This window comes from Leptonychotes weddellii, chromosome 12 (assembly GCF_054177405.1).
Source record: "Leptonychotes weddellii isolate Sample4059 chromosome 12, ASM5417740v2, whole genome shotgun sequence".
Classification (NCBI taxonomy): domain Eukaryota; kingdom Metazoa; phylum Chordata; class Mammalia; order Carnivora; family Phocidae; genus Leptonychotes; species Leptonychotes weddellii.
Window position 1 is genome coordinate 21,543,839 of NC_138380.1, and position 19,880 is coordinate 21,563,718.

The 19,880-nt window shown below is 38.3% G+C and overlaps 1 protein-coding gene and 1 long non-coding RNA gene across 2 annotated transcripts in view; one reads left to right on the forward strand and one right to left on the reverse strand.

Moving 5' to 3' along the window:
- The window catches only part of SND1 (staphylococcal nuclease and tudor domain containing 1), a 404,590-nt gene that overhangs the window by 220,095 nt on the left and 164,615 nt on the right, over positions 1-19,880 (reverse strand). Inside the window, exon 12 of the mRNA XM_081800145.1 lies at positions 472-572. Within this exon, the coding sequence (XP_081656271.1) occupies positions 472-572 (101 nt within the window). The remainder of the gene's footprint in view (positions 1-471; positions 573-19,880) is intronic.
- Positions 5,869-19,880, forward strand: part of LOC145716488 (uncharacterized) — an 87,770-nt gene continuing 73,758 nt past the window's right edge. The window contains exon 1 of the long non-coding RNA XR_014139159.1: positions 5,869-5,998. This is a non-coding gene — a long non-coding RNA (uncharacterized LOC145716488). The remainder of the gene's footprint in view (positions 5,999-19,880) is intronic.

Genomic DNA, 19,880 nt, shown 5'->3' on the forward strand with positions numbered 1-19,880 from the left:
ACAGAACAGGATATGGCCAGCACAAAAGAGAAAGGCCCCATCATCTAATGAAAACATACATCTGTATAAAGAAAATGTCCAATGAACCCTTCTTCTTCCCCTGCCCTCCCTTTTTTGGGGGGGAGGGGGGTTGTCTATAATTGAACTTCCTAAACGAATGTGCAGATAATTTTTCCACCTAATGTTGGATAGTACCTAGGGCCTGACAATAAATGGCATTATTAATAGTAATAATGTATGCTATATAGTGCCAAGCACACAGAGCCCAGTAAATCTTAAACAATAAAAGAATATGATTAGCTAATGAATGATTATAAAATGCTTTGCAAATGTAAAGTACTACACAGACATAATAATTAAGCAGCACTGTGTTAAGAGCAACAGAAAGCACATCAGGGAGAAAAGAAAGGAGAGAGGTGACTGAGGACAACTTGCAGCTCTGGCTTAGTCCCTGCTGGCCAGGACACTCACATTCCTCCAATGGTGACAGTGGCACATGTCCGCTCTGAAAAGGCAGGCACCGTCTCTGTGGCTGGGCTGGCTGGTCTAATGTAGTCCACAGTCACATTGACCTGCAAATAAAGAATCAAGGAAGTTAAGGTTGAGAGTCTGCAACACAGCTCACTAGCAGCCACATGTGCCTGCCCGGTTGTGAAAGATCACCTCGCCCAGTTTGATTTTCCGGGCCGAACACTTTTTTTTTTTTTTTTTTTTTAAAGATTTTATTTATTTATCTGACAGAGAGCGAGAGCAGGAACACAAGCAGGGGGAGTGGGAGAGGGAGAAGCAGGCTTCCCGCGGAGCAGGGAGCCCGATGCGGGGCTCGATCCCAGGACCCTGGGATCATGACTTGAGCCGAAGGCAGGCGCTTAACGACTGAGCCACCCAGGCGCCCCTGGCCTGAACATTTTAAAAAACAACAATTGAAAGATAGCTGAACCACAGACTGGGAGAAAACATCTGCAAAAGCCTTATCTGACAGAGGACTGCTAACCAAAATATGCAAAGAAGTCTTAAGATTCAATAGTAAGAAAATGAACAACCGATTTAAAAATGGGCTGAAGACCTAGACATCTCACCCAAGAAGACCTTCAGATGGTGACGATGTTCTCCATTGTATATCACTGGGGAAATATGAATTATAAAACTACTGAGCTACCACTACATTAGGATTGCCCAAATCTAAATGCTGACAACAAATGCTGACGTGGATGTGGAGCAGCAAGGACTCTCACTCACTGTTGGTGTGAATACAAAACAGCATAGCTACTCTGAAAGACAGTTTGGTGGTTTCTTATAAAACTAAACATATTTTACCATACGTTCCAACAATCACACGCCTGGGTATTTATCCAAATGAGTTGAAACTTATGTCTACACAAAAACCTGGATAAGCATGTTCATAGCATCTTTAATCATAACTGCCAAAATCTGGAAGGAACTAAGGTGTCCTTCAGTAGATGAACATATAAACAAACTGTGGTACATCCAGATAATGGAGTATTATTCAGCACTAAAAAGAAATGAGCTATCATGCCATAAAAAGACAGAGGAATCTTAAATGCATATTGCTAAGAGAAAGAAGCCAACCTGAAAAAAACTGACATATTGTATGGTTCCAATTATATGACATTCTGGAAAAGGCAAAATTATAAAGACAATGAGATCAGCAGTTGCTGGGGGTCAGGGGGAGGAGCGAGGGATGAAAAGGAAAAGCACAGGGGATTTTTTTAGGGAAGGGAAACTATTCTGTATCATACAATAATGATGGACATGTGCCATCATACATTTCTCAAAATCCAGAGAAAGTAGAACACCGAGAGTGAACCCTATTTAACTATGGACTTTAAGTGGTGATATATCAATGAAGGTTCATCAATTATAACAAATGTACCACTCGGGTGGGGGATGGTGACAGTGGGGGAGGCTGTTCTTGTGGAGAGGTAGGGCATAAATGGGAACTCTCTATTTTCTGTTTGGTTTTGCTATGAACCTAAAACTGCTCTAAAAATTTAAAAGACTGGGGCGCCTGGGTGGGTCAGTCGTTAAGCGTCTGCCTTCGGCTCAGGTCATGATCCCAGGGTCCTGGGATCGAGTCCTGCATCAGGCTCCCTCCTCGGCAGGAGGCCTGCTTCTCCCTCTCCCACTCCGCCCTTGTGTTCCCTCTCTTGCTGTCTTTCTATCAAATAAAAAAAAAAAAAATTAAAAGACTGATACCAAAAGAGAAAGACAAATGGCCAAACATTTAAGGTCCCACGGATATTACACTTGACAGAAAAGAGGTTGGCAATATTCCTGCAGGAGTCCTAGATAACATTATGTAAAGCAGTTCTTTAACCTTTTCAGACTCCCTTGAAGATCTGTTTTTTAAAATATGAAATGCCTCTACAGAAAAACTGCATGTAATTTCAGTCTACCATAACTGTTCCAGAACCAAGTTAAGAAACATCAAGGAGAACAAACAAGATGACAGTCACAAGGATGCTTGGGACAAGTATCACAGTATGTAAATAAAATGACACAGCTAACTACACACAGGACCAATACAGTTGAAGTTAGGAAATTTGGGGAAACAAAAGGATTGAATGGACTAGAAAAACTTTAAATTTCGAATGAAGAAAAGGGTATGTGTACAAATAGGTTAGGAAGTTAGGAACTTAAAATGAGAAAGTTGTCTAATCCTAATATACATTATATGGATATGGACATACTAAGCAATGATCTTTATGAAAACATTTAAGAAGAAACACGTAGTGTCTGTTTTACAGAACTAAGGTACATGCCTGGTTTCGGCCATGGCCAAGGTTTATATATCTGCATGGAAGAAAATACACTGGATCAAGCATCCTGAAGCCATCCTCATAGTCAGAAAGTCTAGAATCTCGTTTTCTAAACATGTCTTTAGTTCCCACTGATCAGCTTAAAGACAGCATATTGCATAGACATCAAGTTCAGCCACAGTGCTGGTGAGCACGATTAAAATCCTTTCAAACTGTCTGTTCCTCAAAAACTCATTTTAAAAATGAATACAGAAATTTTGAAAAGGACAGCTGCCTCAAAATTCGGATTGTCAGATCACTCACTTGAACGCTCCATCTAAATCATGGTTTAAAAGCAACAGGGAGCCACCAGAGAGAAAGCCAAATAAGGACTGAAGGTAAGGTAAATCTTTCTTATGAGAAGTACTGTCATAACACAACAAGACAGACAAGAAAAGAATATACAGAAGGCCCCTAAAGTCAGGTGTATATACCGGAATTATTGCTAGGTCTCATCAACTTGTCTAAAGCTAAGGAGATGGGTACCTATGAGGGATATGATCAGACTAGGGGCGGGGATGGGGTTTAAGAACTAGTCCCTCTTTCACAGGGGTTTTAATAGTTTCCCTGTATGCAGCTGGCCAGAGTTAATACAGGCCAAAGACAGGACAAGGAACGAGAGGGGCTACAAACAGAAGGATGGCTGACTCAAATCCCTCGGAGAGGAAAAGCTTGTCCCCAAGTTGTCTGCAGTGACACACCCTGGAACTCTTTATACTGGCAAGGCCCTCAACTAACTTATAGAAGCAGGAAGAGAGCCAGGAGAGCCCCTGGATATCTGTTTAAGTCATGGCAAAATCACACAGTTAATCGGCAGTGTACAGGAGCTAAACCTCAAGGGTGCCCATACCATGGAATGTAAAGGAACTCAGGGCTAAGATTAAAAAGGGCATAGCCACAGAATATGGTGGAATTGGGGGCATTTGGTGGGAAGTCAAACATTATGTGGAAGCGAGGAAAGAGGTCCACATATCTGTGTTCTCACCTGATCCACTTAACAAGCTCAAGCCCACAATTCTATTACAATGGAAACATTCATCCTTGCTTATAAATAAACTAAGTGAATCTCAAGGTTACCTTGCACCTGCCAAAGCCAAGCCTCTACCTCAGCAGACCGGAGTGGGACAGCAGTTCTTCAATGCAAATACAGAGAGTAACATTAGCTCTCTATACAGAGAGCATTAATTCATCCAGAAGGCCAAGTGAGTAATGGTGTTGGTGATGGTGGTGGCGGTGGGGGGGGAATGATAATTAACAAAAATGAACACCTGTCCATCTTCCAGTTCAGAAGGCCAAAAGGCACCGTATTCCCAAAACTGACTTCCAGGAAAATAAGTGGGAAGACCAAACAAACAAAACTTTAATCTTCAATAACCTAAAGAATCAATAATTACATTCATCTCCCAATTACTTTCTTCCTTTATCTAGGAAAAGAACTGAAAGTAAGAGATTAAAAAAGAGCTCTTCTGGGAGGCAATATTATTAAAGTAAACCTCAAATACAAATGAGGCCCTGAGAACAGCCCACAGCCAAGACACACACCTGCAGGCAGCCATGACAAACCAAGAATTAAAGTCAATTTATAATTAGCATTTATGTCCCTCTCCTGTGGATTCTGAGATCTGTTTCTGTACCTTGAAGCTATCTCTAGATACTCATCACTGACTTGTCGTTCACTTAAGAAAGAGCCACAATTTAAATAATTTCAATTAAAACTGTAAATCTTAGCAAGGTCTTTGAATAAATCATAACTTTAGTTTTGTGCTTGTGGGTTAAGTACATACGGAATGGTAGGAGTTAAAAAGTAGCAGGTTAATGCAGACAGATTCCTCATTTATCAAGCAAAGATACTCCTGGAATGTTTAGTATACAAGTATTTAACATGTACATAACACAAAGGGCCTGATCTCTGATCTCTCTTTACAGCAATGACCCCAAGGAGCCCTGGGCTCTTGCTTGGTTCCACTTATCTCTCACAAAAGAGTCACATCCCAACTTTGGATCTCACTTTTTCACCTGGAAAATTTAGAGCACTAGACTAGAACCTTACAGTCACTGAACTCTCGAATTCCAAGATAGCCAAATATGGTGTATTATATGGCGTTTTTCTTAGGCCTTTGTAATTCCTACCTTACCTTTACTACAGTATATTGGAACACATAGATTGGAAGCTCCAGGAGAAGGCAGGTCATGCCTTTTACTCACTAATACTGTTGTCACGGGGCCTGTACAGGAGTAGGAAGGTATATAGTAAATATCTATTGCATGTATGGATATATGTAATCAGGAGCCCTTTCAGACATAAAATTCTAAAGGACACCTTTGAAATGAGAAGGTTCAATTTTGAGGACTACTATGTCAAGTTGTTGACCTTTCCGCTGTTTTATATGACAAAAATATATTTATTTAAAAGAGAGGGGAGAGGGGTATTTTGAAATCATGATAAAGCTTTAATCACAGCCATTCCTGTAACCAGGTAAGCAAGCAAAATACATATAATTTCCCATATTATTTGTTTCTCAAACACATTTTCAAAGAAAAAAAAAAGGGCACGGGGGCAATCTAATTTGATTCGTCCTTGGTCCATTAGATTATAGAGTACTCCTTTCAAGGACCATTCAGAGAAATGAAAATGAAAGCTTAAGACCAAATTTATATCACAATCTCTTATAAAGCATGAAAGCAAATTAGTTCAACAGAATAGCTTCGGGCCACACCTACAGAATTCTGAGGATCTATGGATGGATATTCTTCATCCAACTGATCTCTCAAAAAGCCAAACTACCAAAGAACTTCATAGACTTTATGGTAGTGATGATAATGAAATGACAAAATGACAAAATCTGAACCATGTATAAAGGATAAGGAAGGGAGGAAAAACAACTGCATATCCACAACATTTCCAGGTCACAGCCTGAGTTTAGTATTAATATTAACTAGGGCTGTTATGTAAGGCTATTTTGCATAATTATCATATAATCCCACCCACTATTCCACATGGCCAATCATAAATTCACAAAGAGCTGTAATAAATACCCTGCCTCTGGAAATAAGCTCTTAAATGACCCCCATCGCTCTCATGACAGAATTCCCAGGTAGTTATGAAAAGCTTCTATGCACCCCAGAAAAGACAACATTGCCGTCTGGGCAAGTCCAGCTAATGCACCCGGAAGACAAAAGTAAGTAGAACAAACTATTTTACGCAGCTTAAATAAGAGCATGGACTCAAGCCACCAGGCCGCAAGGTCTGGTTCCCAGCGATTCTACGTTAAGAGCTGTGTGAACTTGGATTAAGTTACCTAACTCCTCTATGCTTCAGTTTAACATGGATAACTCTGCCTATCTCACAGCTATAGGAAGAAATGCATTAATAAACACAAGGCATTTAGAACAGGGCCAGACTCAGAGTAAGCTCTATGTGTCAGTTATGTTTAGATAAACATGTACTGATTTTCTTGGAGAGCCTGGCACAAAGTTAGTGCTAAATAAGTGTATGTGAGATAAATAAGTACATGAATACATACATATATGCATAAATAAGATGCATGTTGACTTAAATCATTAGACTACTGAAATCATTAAGTAGAAAGACTCAATTAAATACACTTTTCTCCTTAAGGAGCCACAGCAAACAAGGATATGTACTTCATACATATTCATCCCAACTTAGAGATAAGTAGGGCTTATTTTAAAGAATGACACACTATTTAGTATTTACTTACACATTTTCTAGATTAATTTCGTAGGTACTAGTTATTGAAGATTTTATTTACCAAAGATAATTAAAGCAGAGCGTGGGGAATAATCTCAATTAATTAATAGGTTAACTATAGATATTTTAAGAGGATACTCCTTGCCTTACTAAATTAGGAAGACAATGAACAAAGAGACCAAGTCTCCATTTGTCTGGACAAAATAGTACCTTCCATAATAGTCCTCAATATTTATGTATGCTTAATCTTTCTTCCCTGCTAAAAAGCACCTTATGTATTAATTTAAAAATATATACATCTCATATTTTTCTATTTTCAAACAAATTTTAATTACCCATTCACATAGATATAGGATGAGCTTCAAAACAAACTGCTGAGGAGGCGCCTCTTGGTCCACTTCTGGGCATGCTCTCAGCTTACCTCCCAGCCAAGCTCGCTACTCAGATACAGGCACTCGTGGAGCCACTCCACCCCCACAAGAGGACATCAAACCTACCTCCTCCCAGACAGCACGGGGTCACAAAAAGACCATGAATCACAACTAAGAGCAGCTTATGTACATTCATATTTTCTAGTAGCAACATTAAAAAGGGAAAAACAGATGAAATTATTTTTAATAACATTTCCTATTTAACTTTAAAAATATACAAAACATCCTATCAACAAATAACCAATATGAAAAAGATATTGAGATTATTTTTTTTTTAAAGATTTTATTTATTTATTTGACAGAGAGAGACATAGTGAGAGATGGAACACAAGCAGGGGGAGTGGGAGAGGGAGAAGCAGGCTTCTCACGGAGCAGGGAGCCTGATGTGGGGCTCGATCCCAGGACCCCGGGATCATGACCCAAGCCGAAGGCAGACACCTAACGACTGAGCCACCCAGGCACCCCGAGATTATTTTTACTTTGATATGAAGTCACTGAAATCCAGTGTGCGTTCTGCAGGTCCAGCACATCTCCATCCGGACCATGCACCTTTCAAGTGCCTGGAAGACATATGCGGCTCTAGTCACCACACTGGACTGTGGACACCTAGACGCTCTCTTAAGGCACAAGAGTCTTAGCCTCATCCTCTATTACATGATCCTACCTATTGTGATTCTAACTTTCTCCATTTCTTCCTGGGAGCTTTTGTTATCTTCTATTTTATGAATCCCTGGTAAACATTCTGAAACCAAATAGGAACAAACATGGTATGAAAAACAAAATGTTTATTCATTTTCCTTTAAAAAAATCTGTTACCTGAATAGACCAGAAAGCTTTGGAACTTTCAGTTCCTAAAAACAATTTCGGATGTGAGACTAACTTCGTACAAAGGGAAAAACCTTTAATTTATGACTATCATTGTAAAATATATTCTGTTCTGTATTTGATGAAGATACTTTTCAATCACTTCTACCATTTCAATGGCCGAGTTTTATTTATCCTTGATTTGCTGACATAATTCTAGAATTCTTTACCTTAGTGGTTGGAATTTATTCTACTAGATTGATGGTGACTAGAAATTCAGGTTAAGGAAATATCTGCTTTTATAGTGGTGATTAATACTTCTGCTCAGTATTGATTGATATTACTAGAAAAAAAATGAGCAACTGGTAGATGTGAACTATTTAATTATATAACCACAACCAAAAAGCTGAAATTTGTGTTTCATTAGGATATCGCTGAGCTCAGATCTCTCGTAAAAAATTTTGTACAGAAGGCCAAACTGGATAACCTAAGCAATTTTACAGATAATGGACAAAAAATTATACATCTACACTGCAAAGATAAGGAAACAAAAAAACCCTCCCTTCCTAACTCTCCAATCCAGCCTAACTGTACTGTGTAACATCCCTCCCCCCGCCACTTTGAAATCACTGTAATTAGGTGCTAAGGCTGGTTGTTTATTCACATATATTTATGTTGCTCTCCCCCGACTACAATCACCCTTGCCAACTCCCCCACAGAGTTAGAACTATTCTGAGCACATTCCAGTTTCATCAATGGAATGTTAACCTATAGTGCTTACAAACCTGTGTAAGCACAGAGGCAAGGAGCATTTTTATTTGATGTATTTCTGACAAAATGAACTCCTTACCCCCCACCACCCTGCTGGATGGGCAGATGCTTTTATCTGTTTTGAGAGGAAAGGCAGAAATCCAGCTTAACACAGGGCCTGTGGAGATGCTGAGAGTCTCTACTGACATTAAGCATCCGTTTAAGTGGACATCACTTGCTTCCTGATAAGCATTCAGTTTGGTAAATATTTAATTTAAAGCATACACAGGCATGAGATCCACAAATACATGTGAAAACATTTTATATAAGGACCCATTAGAGACTGGTAAAGATTTCTAGAAGTAGTGACTTGACAACCATAACATTAAAATGGTCTCAAAATATTCCTTAGTTTATGTATGAGGTAAATAACGGCACATATACAGTTTTGAAAATACGGTTTTGACAACTGAAAATATTTCAAGTAAATCTGATGAGGATCACAGAAAAACAGAGACCACTATTATGAAAATAACCTCACAGCTGCCAGTATTTTCATTAATCCTCTAGAATCTTCAGCCCTTACAAGCACGCAAATGAATGTAAAAAGTATAATCTGTGTTTGCACGAATGCTCCACCATCTTATTCATTGCTGTATCATGATATAACTCATCCCAATACCTAAGTGTAATACCACAGTGTCCCTAACAAAGAATGCTGAGGCCCCACAAGTAATACTGGAAACTGTCCCCAGTGTCTCCCCCTGGTTCTTCTTATTCCTCATCAGAGCTACCATCTCCCACTGCTTTCTTCTAGAGGATGGAAGTTGCATGAGGGTCTTTTTTCTCCCCTGTACAAGTGTCAGTCACAGGCATCTGTGTCCAAAATTTCCAAGGTCAGCAGCAGTCAGGGGAAATTAAATCATTTCGTCCAGAACTCTCCCTGGAGGAGTTCCAGCCACACAAGCAGCACAAATACACAGAGATCCTTATGCCTTTGTGTAGAACACACACAATGTCACTCAGTTTTTAAAACAACAGCAGTAATAAAACTGAAAGGCTCAGGGATATGAAGAAAGAGGATTTGCTTAATGGCATCTGAGAAGAAGAATTACTGGGGGAAAAGGAGATATTATTAAGACATGGATAAAAACAAAAGGTTACATTTTCTCTGCAAATATATGCCAGTCTATGAAGAAAATGTCTCCACTCACCAATAGGACAAACAGCGGAACCTAAGCAATAAAGTGGGGGCTAACATATTCACCTTGTCAAGAGTTCCAGTGAATCCTTATTGCTCTGGGGGCTCGGTATTGCTTGGGTGAGCAGAACCAGTATAGAAAAGCCAGGCTGCATTCACTACCGTTCCAAGCACACCCATTTCTCCAGCATGCCCGTGAGCTGGCATTCAGACAAAGGAAATACATATTGAGGCAAATTAACTAAAGGCCAAAGGTAGAATGGTGAACTGAACTAAAAGAAGTGTATTATGACCTCCAAGAAGAATTATGAAGAAAAATATAATAATTCTTAAGGAATGCCTGCCAATGGCACAAAGAAATATAGCCAAAGGATATAGCTCTTCTGTATTTATATAAATTATCCTTGGTTTTGATGCTAAGATTCCAAGATAAACAGATGTTAATATCATAAGTCTTTCTTTCTTTAGATATACCACCCTCTCCCTGTATTTCACAGAGAAGACAGAGGCCTACTAAATGAAACCAAGTTCCTTGATCAAAGGCACAGCGTGCACAGAGCAATAACACCTAAGGTCAATGCCTGAAACTACACACAGAGACTCATCAAAGACCATCCTGCATTGCATCTGTGTCCACCTCCAAATCCAGGTCTCTTGACTTATATGCAGCCACTGTTTAAAAAAACAAAAACAAAAACAAAACAACAACAAAAAGTAGTTTATATGCATATAGTCAACTCTCCAGCCCACAAATACATATTTGGAAACCAGGTGAACATAAAAATGGACGATAAACCTAGGTCAAATGCATTATTTGCATACCTAACTGCCTAAATTCATGCAGCTAACCTTTGGGCAGCTATACAGACAAGTCTTCGAGACTCTTAGTGCCCCAGTCTCCACTGCTAACTTATCACAGACATGAAGTAAAAAATTGCTGAGGTTCTTCAAAAACTTAAAAACAGAACTACGGTAAGAACCAGCAATTCTACTTCTGGATATCTTCAACTGAAGGAGTGCCTGGGTGGTGCAGTCAGTTAAGTGTTTAACTCTCGGTTTCGGCTCAGGTTGTGATCTCAGGGTTGTTGGATCAAGCCCCGTGTCTGGCTCCCCAACTCAGCATGGAGTCTGCTTAAGTTTCTCTCACTGCCTCTCCCTCTGTCCCTCCCCCTGCTCGCACACTATCTCTGTAAAAAATAAATAAATCATTAAAAAAAAGAAGAAGAATTAAAAGCAGGGTGTCAGATATTTGTATCTCATGTTCACAGTAGTACTACTCACAATAACCAAAAAGTGGAAGCAACCAAAAGTCCCCTGATGGATAAATGGATAAACAAAATGTGGTACATACATACAATAGGATATAGGTCGTCTTAAAAAGGAAGGACACTCTGACACATGCTATTACTTGGATGAACCCCAAGGACATTATACTAAGTGAAATAAGCCAGTCACAAAAAGAAATACTGTATGAATCCATTTAAATGGTATGTAGAGTAGTCAAGCTCAAAGAAATAAAGCAGAATGTTGGCTGATAAGGGCTAGAGAGAGGAGGGAATGGAGAGATCTTGTTAAATGGGTATACCGTTTGTTTTGCAAGACAAAAAAGTTCTGGAGTTTAGTAGTGTTGAGTATATTACCATGCAACCACACAGTACACTTAAAAATGGTTGTGAGTATAAATTTTTTGTAATGTGCATTTTACCACAATTAAATATGTGTTTTTTGTTTTGTTTTGCTTAGGATTTTCTACTCACACACATTCCATTAGGCAATAACTTGGCAGCACGAGCCGGGCAAAGGTCAGACAACTCTTACCTCAGACCTAGCCAACTCCAGAATCTCAAAAGGATACTTCCATCACATTCCCAGAAAACAGATGTTTACCCAAAGGCAATAATAATGAGAAGTTATGTCCAATAACCCATTAAATAAAGGAGCAGTCTCAGACAGTCGTGGAGGACACATTATTCCACTCCTCTCAGGATATGAAATACCTTTATGTATTTTCCTGATTTCTACAAAGAAAAGCCAATTCAAGCTGCATGTCTAGGTACTACAAGTCTAACGGTTACCTGCTTCACCATTTCTCAGCAGCAGTCATAGAGTAAGAGTAATCGACAGCTCATTGACTTCTTATAAAATTGTCAAATAATTTTGGATGTGTTGTGTTTGGACACATTTCCTCCAGGAGGAATAGACCTCCCTTAGAGATCTGTCAAGCGTAGATGCAGATTTTGGGGGAATTTTCATTGCATCCCACTATAATTTTTCCACCTCCGTCTGGTTCTCCACTTAAATCTAATCACTACTGCCCATGCTTTTGTCTAATGAGCCTTCAATTTTCATGTGCTTCTCTAAGTGCTATTTTCCCACTGTTGGCAGACACCTAAATTGGTATAACATCTTTGGAGGTCAAACTGACAACTGTACTAACACTTATTATGTAGATGTCCTTTGACCCAGCAATTCCAATTTAAGGAATTTAGTCTATAGAAACAAAGATGTATGTGCAAGGCCTCTGTCCTTTGCATTCATGGTAGTTTAGCACAAAAGCATAATTACAAGTTGTGGTCTCTCTCTCATAGCAGCCCACGAGTTCCAAGTTGGTAGTGGCCATGGCTCTTTTTTTCCACTAGTATATTACCAGCACTTCTCAGTAAATATCCCATAGCTGTTGAAAACAAGGGAGATCTATATACTCTGCTTTGGAAACATGGCCAAACAAAAAAGCAAATGTGCAATGGTACATACAATATAATCCTATTTGGGGAAATTCAGGACACGGATAGAAAGATAATCCGGAGGAATATACCTAACAAACTGTAGGAATATACCTACAATTATAGGGTACATTCGGTTTTTCACACCATAAATTTCTGAGATTAAAATTTGTAAGTTACATTTGGAAGAGGAAAAATAAGATTAAATTTAAGAAATGGTTAGTTGCGATAAAATATATAAAAGATAACATGTACCTTTACTAAGAGCAACAACAACAACAAACGGGCCTGCTCAAACCAGACACTTCAATGCTGAATATATATTACATCACACTAGTTCCCAGGCTGTGGCCAGTGTCACTGTTCAGTAGTGTCTGCCAACCAATAAGAATTATGCAGGGCAGGCTAAACACTGTTAGAAGGACACGATCATGAGGGCTTCCGGGTGCCCAGTGGTGTACTGTTTCCATGGCAGGTGGGCATCACTATCTGCAAATGAACTGCCAATCTCGCTGGGAGCTGATAATGATGCTGCTGCCACCACCTGCCTGCCATATGTCTTCTCTACTTGTCACGTAACAAGGAACCGCATTTTGGCACACCGATCACTGACAAGTCTGATGTTACTGGTTTATGTTTGTTATACCTAGCTGCAGCCCTTCATATAGCTGAGGAACAGTGGATGAAAGACACAAAATATTACTCTACCAACTGACCATTCACTAAGCTCCAGTATTTTGCAGCAGGCTAACCTGTTCTTTTTTTAGTTCTAAGGCCAACAGCTACTGTCTGAAGGGCTATGCCCCATCCCTAATTCATGCCCTGATCCTGCTTCCCACTGGTAGAGCAGACAAGGAGCACAGATTTCCCACTGCAACAAACTGACTTCATTCTGTCTCCCTAAATCATCACAGGATAGCCAACAAAACCTGATGTCAACCCATGGGGTTTCCTTTTTTAGTATAATGTACTGCACAGATCAGCGAAGGCTGTGACATCAAGAGCCAAGAATTAGTGCTAATGGAACACTGTCTCATAGCAGCAAATAATCCGAAAATACTCAAATATGGTAAGATATATGTTTGGTGTACCAATAAACTGCCACCAGTCACTGCTCTACTATACCTCTAACTCACACATTCAAGTCTGTATCTAACAGAGAATCTCAAAACATAAGCCTTGCTATCTACACCTAGGCAGCAATCTAGTAACTAGTTTCCAAAAAGGAGAGCCGGAGATTCTCAAAACCAGGTTTAGATAAAACATGGTGAACATACAAAAGTGAATGGAAGCAATCACACATGTTAACCAAATGTCTTGCATTCCCACTAAAAATGGGAACTTACAGGTGATTATCCTACAGCACTTTCCATGAATTATCAAGTCACTGCGCAAGTATGGATTTCCCTTAATGAGAGGACACCTCATATATTTCAGAGGCCACCCCTACTATCCACTATTTAACTCACCGGGTGAAATGCCAACCAGCAATAGCATCAAGAAACAAATACCAAGTGCTTCTCATGTATCATTCAGCAGCCATTCCACCAACATGCAGATGTACCTTTTCATCTTTGAGATAAAATTTATATAAAATTCACCAGTAACCATTTTAAAGTATACCAATTTAGTGGGTTTTAGTATATTCACAACGCTGTAAACCATCACCATTATCTAATTCCAGAACACTTTCATCACCCAAAAAGAAACTCTTTATCCATTAAACAGTCACTCCCCGTTCCCCCCTTCCCCTAGCTCCTGGGAACCATTAATCTACTATCTCCTTGCGTTTGCCTATTCTGGACATTTCACATAAATGGAAACTTACGGTAAGTGGTCTTTTGTGTCTTCTCTCACATGGTCTAACGCTTTTAATGTTCATCCAGGTTGTTCCACAAATCAGCACTTGATGTCCTTTAATGGCAGAGTATGTGTACTATGTGTGTATACCATACTTCATTTGTCCGTGAAGATACGCTTTTGAGATTGCAGCCATAATAAGAGAAAGTGCACGCAGAACTGCTTTAATAAGATCTTATTATAATAACAATAATCTTATTTTTTATAATACCATAAAGTGCCTTGAGAATCAGTTGAGAGAGCAACTGACGGCATATGCAGAAGACTTATCATTAACAAACACAAGTAAGCCCTCAGAATCAAATCGTATAAGATAACTATTTTAATCTCTTAATTTATCCAGTTCAGAGAACCTCAACCAAATCCATCTTTTTTAAAAAGCCACTCTTTCGTAAGAAGGAAGAAATCTTTTGGTGCCTAAGTCTCAGGGGATGGTCAACTAATCAACTAATCAAGCAGCTACTTCACAGGAATGCAAACTTCCTCACAACACGTCCTCTGGTTAGGACAAACTGCACAGCACCACTGTTTAGGATCCAAAAAATGATACAGAGTATGTAAAGATTCTTCCAAAAATTACAATCCCTATAGGCTTTTACCCTCTCACCAGCTGTGTGTGCTTCTAGTTTTCTCGCACACACTCAACTCATTTAAAATGAACTGGACTGTATTTCAGGATTCAAGGACTCCTAATCTTCATTACTTAGCCTGTTTGAATACATCCTTGGTACACAGAGCGATGCATCGCTCCCTGATGTGTCACGTGTGGTAATTCTATGTGATTCTCTTCCTACCAGCTGACCTATACCTCTCCTGCCTCCACCTCTTAGAGTCCACAATGGAAAAACTAATGAGAAACTCTTCCACAGCATAGTAGTATAGGAATAAACAGAAAGACCCAATGAACTCTCCAAAATTTAGCATGGAAAGAATTTTTGTTCTTGTGCTATTAAAAAAAAGTCTCTCTCTGCTCATGAGATGTCATCTCAAAAACAGGACAGTTGGTTTACTCATTAGATAATTTTTTGAGTTATAAATTAATCTGTTCATTGAAAGACCAACCTAAGAAGACAGTAATGATATTTAAAATATTCTGTCAAATACAGAATTACCACACAAGTTCAGACAATTTCATGGGAAATAAGAACAAAGCCAAAACTTCTAGCAGCTCCTGACACAACCACCAAGATGATACCAGAAAATCAGCAATAGAGGTTTATTGCAATAAAACTTTATTGCAACCACTGGCCAAGATCTTCATGCAAACTATCCTAAGGAGAGACTTCTCAGTCTCAAAAGAATCATCTAAAGCCCAATCATTTAAAGAGTACCTCTCAGAACAACCACTAATACAGGAAATAGAAATCAAACTTAGTATATTAGAAAAAGAGCAAGCAAAACTGCTACATATATATGTGTACACACACACACACACACACGAAATCAAACGAAATAGTAACACATTAAATATATTAAAGAACAACACTGAAATTTCAGGTTAATTAAGTGCTGAAATAGAAAGGATTAGTCCGTAATAAGATCCTTATTTTCACTGTAAAAGATAAACCAGTATGCACAGGTAGGTTTAGTTTAAATAAAGTGATGCATTTATAAATATAATCTGCAAAAGAAATGGTTATAACCAACAGAAGGTTATAAATTGAAATGCTTTATCATATCTAATAAAGTGAGTATTCTTAGTGACTGACATCTGCTAAAATTCCTGCAAGTAAACATCAAGATAAACATAATTTAGCAATGAAATCAATAAAATATTCAATGATAAGTATGGGATTCAAAAGTCTAAAAAAAAATCCCATAATTAATAAGAAATAGTGCATGTTTGAGATACTCTGATCTGGAACAAACAGGGAGAACAGAGGTGAATTAACTGGTATTGATCTAACAGGCAACTCCCAAATCTGAAAAGAATGAATATAACCAATTTTTACTAATTCCACAATTTATTAGTAATTGATCAATATCTGTAAGCAAGAGCCCCACCCCTTTCTTCATTTTTGCTTTTCTTGAACATTGGGAGAATACTTTTTTTAGCTGCTTGTAAGCGGCTGGGCTGTGGAGCAGAAGGAAGACACAGGAACAACAACAGTTACTCAGGTTAAATAATATGTCCCCAAATTATGCAATAGTGGCCTTCTGCAATATAAAATGGCAAAGTCATACAATCTGGAATTAGGCTAGCTTACAAAGAGTAGAAATAGAGAATATATCTGCATAGTAAGTTACTTCTTTAAATGATTAAGATTTATATTTATTATATAAAGATTCATTTTTTAAATTCCAACTCTTAATTAATTGAGCTTTTTTTTTTTTTAAAGATTTTATTTATTTATTTGAGAGAGAGGATGAGAGACAGAGAGCATGAGAGGGAGGAGGGTCAGAGGGAGAAGCAGACTCCCTGCCGAGCAGAGAGCCCGATGCGGGACTCGATCCCGGGACTCCAGGATCATGACCTGAGCCGAAGGCAGTCGCTTAACCAACTGAGCCACCCAGGCGCCCCTAACTGATTGAGCTTTTAAGGGATAAAGTAAAAGGAATGCCATTTAAAATCAGAATGAAAGGGACCAGAGTTATCCCATAAGGCAAACACATGACACTATACAAGAGAAAGCAAATTCAGTGGAGTTATATGAATTCTCCAAATTTAAACAGCAATTCAATGAAAGAATTACGAGATCCTAAGTATCAGAATAAATAAAATCTGAGAGTCCAAGAACAGGAATCCACAGTAACATGAAGCCATTTCAGTAAATTAAGCCTGTTACATGCCTAGAGAGAATGACAGTCCAGGAGGGACAGTCTAGGATGTTTACTTGCAGGAATTTTAGCAGATGTCAGTCACTAAGAATACTCACTTTATTATTGTGAGTATTAGTGAGTATCAGCCCCGAAATCTCCCAAGTCATTTAAGAAGCTACTCTTAAAATAAATGGATGATACAAAGCAGGTGGCTGACGGGTAGTTCATGAGATGGCTAAGAGACCGAGGCCTCCAGCTTCTGTTACTGACTCTGGTTCCTCCAAACCTACCCAGCTTAAGCTATCCCCACTAATCTATAATACAAGCAAAGCAAAAATAAAATTACAGAGACTATTTCGTTGCTATGTTGTTTTTAAATAATGAAGAAGATAATGGAAGGTTAAAAAATTAAGCACTAGGGATGCCTGGGTGGCTCAGTTGGTTAAGCGTCTGCCTTCGGCTCAGGTCATGATCCGGGGGTCCTGGGATCGAGTCCTACATCGGGCTCCTTGCTCAGCGGGGAGCCTCCTTCTTCTTCTGCCTCTGCCGCTCCCCCTGCTTGTGCTCGCTCGCTCTCTCTGACAAATAAATATAAATAAAATCTTTAAAAAAATTAAGCATTAGAACCAGGCTAAAAGAAATGTAGAAAAAAAGGAATAAAATGAAAGTTTCCCATTAGAGAATTAAAATTTCAGGAAACACAAAGTTGACTTTCTGAATGAGATGAAATGCACGTGACTGAAGGGGGAGAAAGCTAGTACACTTCTTAAATGACCAAATTCTACCTAAAAAAAATACTCAATATCATCAATTAATAGACATGGAATGACTCTCCTAAACTTTAGATCCTCCCAGGTGTGATTCTGTATGCTCAGGGAACCTATTTGATTCTATTATACAGTATAACCTGTTTACTAAAACATAAAACCACACTACCATAGGTCTAAAAATTTAAGATGAATCAATTGGAGTAATAAATTATCATACAATCATGGAATTAAATGACAGTCATTGAAATTACTACATTAGAAGTTCACTGAAGGGCAACCCTCTTGGGGCATCCTCCTTCCTTGGGAGCTTTGTACTATCACTTTTGCTATCGCTCAATAAACCTTGCTTTGCTGCCCACAAAATAAATAAATAAATAAGTTAATTGAAGGATGTGGGGAGCTGTTTAGGTTACACAGTAAATTGAAAAAAATAAGGTCATACAGACTGATTCCAGCAGACACACATACAAGTTAAAAAAAAAAAACCAAAATGTTTACAGTAATTTGAAATACTTTTATTTTTTCTTTATACTTTCCAAACTTATAATGAACATACACTGCTTTTATAACCAGGAAAAAGAGTAACAAAAGAAGAAAAGCAAGAGATCATAGTTAAGGTATAATCTAAGGTAACATTAGTGACATTTCTGAAAAGCAGTAAGCTGTATGTCACCAATAACAGGGGAGACTAGATTCAGTGCTATGTTCCTAACTTCTTATTTTCAAAAATAACTTAAAAATCAATGGTAACTGTAGAACGTATTCCCCCTCCTCCACCCAAAACACAGATTAAAAAATTTGGCAAATCACAAGCTAAGATGGAAGTCAACGGGGTTATTCACTAGAGGTTTGAAAAGCTTTCAAATTTAAGAACTAAAGGGACAGGATGATAAACCTTAGCAAGATGGTGAGAACTATCCAAAACGAAGACACTCCATTCCTCATTTTTTAAAGCAAACTTAAACAAATAAAAATGGGAATGCATGAAGAGATTTGTATGTGTGGAAACTACAAAAGAATCCATCTTTTCCCAGCAGTGGGAATGCTAGTTCTACCAGAGTAACAACAAAGCCAGATAAAGTGATTAACACAGTGAAAATGAATAAAGATGGGAATTCACATCCTCAGCTACCTAGCCAAAGGGAAAAACCCAAGTCGGTTTAGTCCTTAAAAGAAAAAGGCTTATGAAGTTTCAGATAACATGAAGGCAATCACAGAGGTGGCATCTAACACTTGTTCTGTGTCCAACGACCAAAGAGAGAAACAGATTTAATTACATTGGGGAACTTGGCTTAGATGTTTATAAAAACAAAGTAAAACCTCACTACTTTCCTAAAAATGAAGCTTTCTATAACTACCTTTCTATGACAAATTCAAACTGGCAGATAATTTTTCTGGGACAACAAATGACAATAATGCTGAGGATATAAATAAAATCTGGTCATTTATTTCAATTAAAATTTAGGTTAATATGCACTTAATTGTAAAAAGGACGCCATTACGGATCAGTGGTAACACAAGTGACACTATGGAAAAATGACAGTATAATATAACACTGTATCTGTAGAACCAGTTTGCCTACACTAAAAATAAAATAAAATAAATAAAGCAGTATTTCTACTTCATTTTGTTTGCAATATACCCCATACTTAGCACCAGGGTAATTGCTTAGGTGCTGACTAAGATATGAGGAACCAAAAACCACTCTATAATACAAATCATAACAAAACTCTCACCTGAAGTATATCTGGTGCAGTACTGTAAACAAACTGTACTGCCTATGGACTTAAAAACAAACCCGCTTCACAGCATTACCTCAAATTTAATGAATATCTGAATTAACTACTCTTCAATAGTCCAGCCTTTAAAAGTAAATGTGTCAAAGCTGCAAATAAATACTATTTTGAAATATTTAATTAATTGAACTTTCATTTGGGGAGCTGAGAAGCAGGGTAGCAAATGTTTATTTCTAACTGATGATCAAACAGTATGATTGGATAGGTAAGTTTAGGAGGAGACACCTCAATTCTGAGCTTCAAGTTTGGGATTT